The sequence below is a fragment of the Solea solea genome, chromosome 17, assembly GCF_958295425.1.
Source record: "Solea solea chromosome 17, fSolSol10.1, whole genome shotgun sequence".
Lineage (NCBI taxonomy): Eukaryota > Metazoa > Chordata > Actinopteri > Pleuronectiformes > Soleidae > Solea > Solea solea.
In genome coordinates, this window is record NC_081150.1 from 11,826,464 (window position 1) to 11,836,081 (window position 9,618).

A 9,618-nucleotide genomic window follows, 5' to 3' on the forward strand; every position below is an offset into this window, starting at 1 on the left:
CATGTTTTTATGTCCCTAATGGCAGGTGTCATATTACAATGAGATCTCTCAGCACACACAGGTTTACATGAATAAATGCACCCAAGTCACTGATATTTTTCAGCAGCTGTTGTTGGTTGTCGTCACAAAAACTCGGTTTGTGTGTGTGAGGCCAGCAGCAAGGTTTTCCTATATTTATATCTATATAAATAACCTGGTTAGTTGATTTTGGTCCATTTTAGATGAAATGATTTTTTTTTTTCCTAGTCCTTGTTTGTGAATGTATTTCAGTCCAGGTCTTTGACATGAGTCACTCGGCTCTTCATGTGACCATTTAGCTTATGAATGAAGACAATCCTCTCTCCAGCCCCTGGTTCATTGACGAAAGGTCAAAACAGTTGTTGCCTAGTAACCAAAAAAAGTGATTACCATATTATTTCTACACTACATTGAATCTCCTCCTTCATGTCATCCGGCGCGATGTGATATTTAAGTGTAAGACACGGATGTAATATTGGCCACTGTACATGTGACGTGATGTTAAAATGCAGAATGGAGAAAAAACCTTTGACCATTTTGAGGTGTAAAATAAAGCTAATTCCTTTTATTTGAGAATATAGATTCAAAATTCTTCAAACTAAGGAAGAGAAATGATGATTATGGCCCAAAATAACAACTTCTTGTACTATTGGCACCTATTGGGAATGACATGATGTTTGTTCCCAGGTGAACATCATTAACTGAGTCACATGTGTCAGCCTGCTGAGTCACGGTGTGTCTGTTAGAGATCACATATGCAAAACAGACTAATCAAACTGGGCTGGATCTGCAGGCTGGAAAACAACACGTGAAAAACACACATGCCCACACGGATTTATAGTGACAGATAGATCAGGGTTTTTGTTTTGATGATATTTTTAGACTCACAGTGATGTCTGTTTAGGTGAGTAAGAGAGGTAATGTTGAGATGGTTTGGTCACGTGCACGAGCAGGGATAGAGAAAGTCATTATATCGGACAAAGGATTTTGAAGATGGAGCTTCATGCGGAGGAAGAACACAGAAGGTCCATGGCTGTTGTGAAGGAGGACACGAGGACAATCGGCGTAACAGACGAGGACACGGGGGACAGGACAAGATGGACAACTGTGGCGACCCTGAAAGGAAGGAGGAGGAGAAGGAGAAGAAGAAAGTGAAGAAGGAGAAGAAGAAAATAGCACGTAAGAAGAGAGTGATGCCTAATAAAGTGAAGAAGAAGGAAGAAGAAAAAGGAGGAGGAGGATAAGGAGAAGAAGAAGAAAGCAAATAAGAAGAGAGTGAAGAAGAAAGAGAAAGCAAAGAAGAAAGAGAGCTGTCAGTTTAGGCCAACATGAGCATCCTCCATGGCCACTTCTTCCTCTTTTCTCTATTTCATCATTTTCCTTTTTTTTTAAAAATGATGTATTTTTAACAACAGCAGTCGGGAGTTAAGTCCTAAATCAGCATTTGACTAAAACTAATTAGAAATAATAAATAATTAAGTGAACCAATACAACAGCTTAAGTGATTATGCTGCCACAAACACACGTCTAACACTGTTTCAGCAGCAGGATGTTGTTGTTTTTTAAATATTGAAAATCCTTTTAGCTGTACAAGTAATGCCACTATACAGTCAACTTAGATTGGACTGTACCTGTACATGCTATACTACACTACACTACACTACACACCCTGGTCACCGTCTCTTTGAACTGTTTCCCTCTCATAAGTCGTCCAAAATCTACTCCTCCAAAAGCAATATTGACATTAAATGTCGATAAAAATACAATAATTAACTATTAACACATTTTATTTCATGTCATCTGTTTTATCCGGTGTCCTTTGCTTTTTAACCATAGATTTTATATATTGCAATTTTAAAACAATTCTGACTCTGATGATTTTAAATTCAATTTTAAACATATCCGTGAAGGGGCCACTCGACTCAGGCAAGAAGGGACAGACACTCAGAAAGAGAGAGATAGTGATGCCACTGGCTGCAGGTAGAGCACCTGTAAAGTTGAGCCAGGAGCAATCATCACTTTTTATATATATATGTATATATATATATATATATATATATATATATATGTATATATATATATATATATATACATGAGGGACTTTCAGCTGCAACATGCAACTTCACCAATGAGATTTTTCGCACTGCACCTTTAAGCAAATAGACGGGTGAACTTATTACTGTGGCCAGTGAGTGCATGTTAAAATCATCAAGTCATGTTGAGTTATAAACTCTCTCTCACTCTATCACTCACTCTCTCGCCCTTCTGTGACGTCACAGGGGTTTAAAGCTCTTCCCTCGTGTCCTCCGCCGGATCCCTCTGGTTCTCCTCCTCCTTCTCCTTCTCTCTCCTCCTCTTTCCTCCTCACGTTCACCTTCACCTTCGTCACCAGGGTGAACACCGGCCGATGCTTCACAGCACCACTGCCCTGCGTGTCTGTCCCATGCGTGGGAAGCACAGCCAAAGCGAGGGCTTCAATCAAGAGTTTCCACGGGAGCTACGAAAAGGAGGCAAAGCCGTTACGTCCTTTCTGGTTCGGCGTCTTCACGTTTTGGGCTCTGATTTCAGCAGGAAATCTCAGCTCGTGCCGTTTTCTCGTGAAGGTAGGCATTTTGAGATGATCAGAAATCATGTTCTTGTTTGTCATATGACGTAAAAGCAACAGCAGTATGCGTGTTTGTGTGTGTGTGTGTGTGTGTGTGTGTTTTATTTAATTCAATCCCCAAAACGAAGTTATCAGAATAAAAAACACGGCGATATTGTAATAACTTTGGTAATATTCAAGTTACAAAATCGACACAATCAAGGAAACTCGTGATATTGAATGATAGGTTTCAGCACCATGGACAGCTCATGTGCGCTCTGCTACAACTGAAACTAAAACTTTAAATGACAATGAATAAAAAATTATTTTCAAATAAAATTCAACCATGAAAAATTAAGTTACATTAGGAGACACGTTCAAAATTGCAAAAATTATAGTTTAAAGGTGGATTTGATTTGATGACTTTTGTAACAGATGTTCTACACGTGACATCAGAATGGGCTATAGATAAAGAATTTGCAAGTAACTTACTCTTGTTTCTTATTAATTTTATTGACTTTTAGCAGACCTTAAGTGCTTCCCTGGTCAGCAATGATGAGTACTTAAGATATGATTCATTAAAGTAAAATAAATTGTGCGGTAACAGTCAACAGTTGTTACACTAAGCCCTGAAACTGAAAATTCTGTTCTCAAATACTTCAGCCGTGATGCAGCTCTAAGATTTCTCTGATTGGGATTTTTTTTCTTTTTGTTCAAATTCACCAATCAAATCTGAAGTGTACAGTAATAGTGTGCATGAGAGGAACAAAAATCTATTTTATGGTGGATTTTCTCTGTAATGTTGTAACATATGTTCTACAAATGACTCCAGAATGAGCCTCGAAATGCTTTGCTCTCATTTAGAATGCAGAATTAAAATAGTAAATTGCTCTTGTTTTCGGTACATTTATTTTTACCAGTTACCCTGGTGATGTCATGTCACAACCTTTGTGGCATCTTTAACAAAAGATGTTCTGATGGACAAACTAACTGATTTTGTTCTTCTTCAGGACTGAGAGTCGACGCCAGAGCAGAGATATGAACGAGTCACTGGTGGTGAATGACTCCTCAGCGACTCCTGTGGCTGGGGAAGCTCTCTCGTGGATGGAGGCTGAGTTTCCAGAGCATAACGTCAGCTTGGAGTTTTCCACCAGCCCGTTCAATTTCCCCATCAACCCGTGGGACATTATGCTCTGCTTGTCAGGGACTGTCATCGCCTGTGAGAATGCCATAGTGGTAGCAATCATCTTCTACACGCCAACATTAAGGACTCCCATGTTTGTGCTGATCGGGAGTCTGGCCACAGCAGACCTGCTGGCCGGCATAGGATTAATCCTGAACTTTGTATTTCAGTATGTGATCTCCTCTGAGACCATCAGCCTTATCACTGTAGGCTTCCTGGTGGCGTCCTTCACTGCCTCCATCTGCAGCCTCCTGGCCATCACAGTGGACCGTTACCTCTCCCTCTACAACGCCCTGACATACTTCTCAGAGAAGACACTGCAGTATGTACACCTGATGCTACTGGGGACCTGGGGCGTGTCTCTGTTCCTGGGGCTGCTGCCGGTGCTCGGCTGGAACTGCCTGGACGAGCCGGCGTCCTGCAGCATCGTCCGCCCGCTGACGCGGAGCAACGTCGCGCTCCTGGCCTCCTCCTTCTTCGCCATCTTCTTGCTCATGCTCACCCTGTACTTCAAGATCTGCAAGATCGTGTGCCACCATGCCCACCAGATTGCCCTGCAGCAGCACTTTTTTGCCACGTCACATTATGTCGCCACGAAGAAGGGCGTCTCCACTCTTGCTATCATCTTGGGTACATTTGGTGCCAGCTGGCTTCCCTTCGCCACCTACTGCCTGGTGGGTGAAAGGGAGTATCCATCAGTGTACACATATGCTACACTGCTGCCAGCCACCTATAACTCCATGATCAACCCCATCATCTATGCCTACAGAAACACAGAGATCCAGCGCTCCATCTATATGCTCCTCTGTGGCTGCTTTCAGGCCAAGGGGTCTTACCGGTCAAGGTCTCCGAGTGAAGTCTGAAAGGGCTCTTTGTGTGTGTGTGTGTGTGTGTGTGTGTGTGTGTGTGTGTGAGAGAGAGCAACAGTGTGTAAGTACATGGGTGTGTGGTTGTGTGTGTTAATATGCAAGGAGAAAAAAAAGAGCAAAAAGACAAACACAAGTCACACGACCATCGACAATCTGCTTCAAGTGAACAGTGAATGCTTTACAATCACAATCAAAGGGTGTGTGCGTGTGTGTGATGCTGGAAACGCTAGTGTCTGCACCTCACTCTGTTTCTACACAAGTTAGGATGAGCTCCTGGAAATGCTGTGAACAAAAAACGTCTGTAAAAAAAAAAAGACAAAACAAACCTGTGAATGTAACTCAAAGGAGTAAAAAAGGAATGGGGGAAATCTTGCACTTTATTCAATGTTTTTTGAAATGCCAAAGCAGTATTGTTTAGCCCGTATTGTGTTTAAATGTTTGAATGTGTGAGTACTGTGCCATTTTTTTTTTCTATTTTGTATTGTAATGTATTTGATGTGCTTTTTCTACAAGAAGGAATAAACGAATTAAAATCCAGCCGTGGCTCCATCATGTCTGTCCTTCAGCACCAGTCTTTGACAGGGTCCTTGTGGGTCCACGTTGACTTGATATTTTTACCTTCTCCTCTTATTCCTGCAGAGTGCAGGTGGGTCTGTTTGAAGAGACTAAAAGGCACATTGAGAAAGCAAGTACTTTGCCCCAGAAAATAGCTGCAATTTACTTCAATCCCATGTGTGTGTGTGTGTGTGTGTGCGTGTGTGTTTGCATGCGCGTGCACGCGCCAAGACCAGCTCCTGATGAGGCAGACACTCATTTATGTGGCTTTGGTTAAGGTTTGGCAAGTAGTAGATATGGTTAGTTAATGGAAACACCTCTCTCTCTCTCTCTCCCTCTCTCTCTCTCTCTCTCTCTCTCTCTCCTGTAAATGGGTACATGAAGAACAGGAAAAATGGAACTTAATCTTCATCAAGTATCGTGCATGAATGAGTGAGGGAGTGAGTAGTGGCGAGGTGATTATAGGTTTTGTCTGTTGTCTGCCAGCTGTGCAGTAAAGACTCGGAACGCACCCGGTGGCCACAAACACAGCCGTTTATCTGCCAGGCTGTTCAAACAGGGATTGGCTGCGGGCATGTGAGTTCCACACAGAACGTAGGATGTTGCTGTGGAACTGCAGCAGAACTGCAGGTGTGTTTGGACACATGTAGATATAGTACATCAGGATATTATGTCCATCTTGAAAAAGTTGATTTAAGCTTACAAAGTTAACTAAATGACAGATTATAACTACACTCACTGGCCACTTCATAGGATTCAATACTGTTATAATTTTAACACAAATATATAACCAGGCAGTTGCATGCATTAAGGCATGTAGACAGGGTCAAGACAAACTGCTGAAGCATCAGATCAAGCATCAAGGTGATTACACTGAATATGAAACATGGCATGATTGGTGCGAGGTCTTCAGGGGTGTCATACTCATTTTAGGTCAAGGGCCACAGACAGTGTGATTTGATCTCAAGTGGGCCAGACCAGTAAAATAGTAGCATAATAACCTACAAACAACAAAGACTCCAAATTGTTCCCTTTGTTTTACATTCTATGTAGTATCTTTTTACAAAAAACATATCATAAACAACCTGAAATATGTGTAATGTCATGCATTACAACATATGGATCACAGTGGATCCACAAAGGTCATTTAGTGGATCCACAAAGGTCATTTAGTAGATCCACAAAGGTCATTTAGTCACAGATTCCAGGTATCTGGAACTGAAAAATATAGTATTTCTCATTAGGATTAGATTCAAACCATAATGTGAAAGTGGACCGGATTGGACCCTCTGATGGGCCGGTTCTTGCCCGCAGGGCCATATGTTTGACACCCCTGATTTACAGAGGGGTAAGCGATATTTTCTGGACAGAAAATGAGTTATGCGTTTGTATTTTAGTGTTTTAATCTGTTGGAATATTGAGTAATTTACATGTTGCCACAGTTATTACCTGATTATGGGTGATTTTAAATCAGAGCTTCAGACGGGCTCTTTCCACAGTCACTTGTTGTTTCGTCAGTCCCACACGTGTCAACAGTAAACAAGTTGGCCACTGCACTTGTTCTTCACGTGGAACCATCAACCGACCCCAACGATCTCTGCGGTTTGAAATCTGTGAGTCATTTTTTTAATGCTGATCACAAACTGGGTGAAAGGTGGAGAATGGTCGGGATCACTAATGCACTGCACAATGAGGCAGAACATGTTTGTTCACTTTGTTTTTTTTTACCTCTCCACCTCAGCAGATGTTGCTCCTGGTCACTATACTCTAAATCAGGCAGCCACATTTGTGGACACGGCAAAGGCAACAACAGTAGAATTAGGGTCTGAAGAGAGATTTGTTATTAATATTTTCATCTACCAACGTAACCGTCACCTTCTAATTTCTCCATCAGTAAAACTTCTTTTAATGTTAAGTGTTCTATTATAATAATTTAGTTATCTCCTTTTTTTAAATATTTAAACCAAGTGTATGTAACAATAGAATCTCAACCACTATATAAAAAGGTTTGTTTGCCATTTAACAGCATATACACACTTGGGTTAACTTAAATTTAATTAGACTGAACTATATAACGGTTGCAAAACAACACGCAGCAACAACAGAGGCAACAAATAGCCTATAAATAACATATTATGCACAAAATGGAAACAACACAGAATGAAAAATGTAATATAGGAAAGAGCAAACTATATTAAAACCTAACACCCATACAGTGTAAGTACATTAGTGCTAAAATAAAGTGACAGCACTTACTGAGTATACGTGTCAGAATCAACAAGTTTCCTGAGTAAATGTTAAAAAATATCTATAAATAAATAAATATACAAAATGGGATAAAAACTGTGCTCAGTGAACCTGAGAGAAAGAAGACCAGGTCCATTTGTTCTCTAATCTCACATAACCTTCAGTTCTTCAGTGTTTATTATAGACAAATATAGAATCATTATTATTATGATTTCTTTGTCTTTGCTTTGGAAATGCAACCAGTGCAACCATGATGACATGATACTTGTTGAACAGTCACTTAATTATGTGCCCGTCAGCCCCTGGAGCACAACCCACCCACACCTGCTTAAATACTTGCGATGCCACGTGTTACATCACAACTCGCTTCCATGAAATGTTTTTTTTTACAGGAGCCAGCAGAAAATCTGTTGGCATCGCTAATGCACATCTGATACTTGAAAGTCCAAATGTACAACAAAACAAACAAAAAATGGGTTTAAAATGTTGTGTCATCTCTTTTCAGCATCAAGGCAACAGTGAACTTCCCCTGTGGACCTTTACTTTGATACCACATCCATTAGCCTGAAAAACAGCTGGTAGCATTGTTTGAATTATGTAATGCTTAATCACCGCAGCTCTCCAGGCAATTACCAAAGTACACAGCCGAACGATTCCCTCATTAATAACATTAATTACAATGGTGTAGCAAATGCTCTCCACAGGTACATTACTATTACTGAGTTCGGGCATTAGCTCGATGGAAAAGGCTTTAATCGACGGTGTAATCATTCAAATAGCTGCTTTTTTTTGTCCTCTCTCCTGGGACGCTGTTTCATGTTGATATGGAACGTGGTGTCACAGGAATGTTTGAGAGACAGAAGGAAAAGCAAAAGACAGACACACACACACACACACAAAAAAGAGTCAATAGTGGCATTTATTTCTGATCCGACTCCAGGAAAAACCTCGGAAACCTCCTGCATGGTGATCATTGTATCGACTCTGGGGTTTACCAAACTGAACACACACACACTCACACACATGCACAGACACAAACAGAAATGCACAATTTATCTCTTGGAAAAGCACAGACGAGCCCATGTCAGCTGCATCAAATCTGCTTTGCAATAAATGCTGTCATCTATTGCTTTTGTCCCCCATCTGTGGCCTGTTCAAACACTAGTGTGTGTGTGTGTTGGTGAGAGAGAGTGAGTGAGTGTGTGTGCACCTGGTATTCCTTATGTTGTGGGGACCTAAATCAGTTTACACAGTCACAAAAATCAAGTCCCCATAACGTAAATGTCTACATTTTAACGTGAAGACGTGTTTTAGAGTTTGGCTCAGGTCAGGGTCAGGTTAAAGTTGGAGTAAGCCTCCAGGAAATGAATGTAAGTTAATGTAATGTCCTCTGAAGTCATGGAAACCAGTGTATGCGTGCGTGTGTATTCCTTATAAACCTGAGGGAGTGATGACATATTTGTTGGTCTTCACGTTCTGGTGCTTGTGATAGTTAATGTGTGGGTGTGTGTGTGTTTACTCCAGGGGTCTCAAACTCTGGGGACAACAACCTGGGGGTGCCGTGGGGAAAGTGGGAAATGAGCTGAATAAAATCATACCACAACATTCCATCATGATCACTCAGTAGTGATATACATGATGATATTGCGTAAAAGTGTTTGTTATGATATGGACACAGTTCACAAAAAACATATATATGATCTAAATTGATATATCATATTATATTAACCTCATATTATGAGGCTGTGCTTTCCTTATTTGGACAAAAAAAACATGTCCCCATAATGAAATCAGTCACTTTTAGAGTAAATACATGTTTGAAAATTTAGTTTAGTAGTTTATGGTTAAGTTTAAAGCCCCTCCCCCCTCCCCTACTGTGTGTGTGTGCATGTGTTGGCACAAGATGGTCGTGTATGAGTGTGCTTGTTAGTAACTTGGCTCCAACCAGGATTTGTCATGGTCAAATTGTCAGATCATGTATGGGTGTGCACGTGATCCTGCACATGTCTATACTGAGTACTGTATTCTGTGTGAGTCACTCTGTGTGTGTGTGTGTGTGTGTGTCTAGGAGACATTAACTGCCTCACTCTGGTTTCTCAGAAAAGCACAGCAGTGTGAATGTGGGTGAGGGAGATCTTTCAAGGTAGAATGAGCTTAATGAG

The 9,618-nt window shown here is 40.9% G+C and overlaps 1 protein-coding gene across 1 annotated transcript; it reads left to right on the forward strand.

Moving 5' to 3' along the window:
• The first annotated feature begins 2,361 nt into the window (after positions 1-2,361).
• LOC131443913 (G-protein coupled receptor 6) lies at positions 2,362-4,666 on the forward strand. Its single transcript, XM_058613993.1, has 2 exons — positions 2,362-2,621; positions 3,613-4,666. The coding sequence occupies exon 2, from the start codon at positions 3,641-3,643 to the stop codon at positions 4,646-4,648; it is 1,008 nt and encodes a 335-aa protein (XP_058469976.1). The 5' UTR covers positions 2,362-2,621; positions 3,613-3,640; the 3' UTR covers positions 4,649-4,666.
• The last annotated feature ends 4,952 nt before the right edge of the window (positions 4,667-9,618 follow it).

Excerpts from the sequence above, each read along its gene's own strand:
- LOC131443913 (XM_058613993.1), top strand. The coding sequence starts at position 3,641 with ATGAACGAGTCACTGGTGGTGAATGACTCCTCAGCGACTCCTGTGGCT.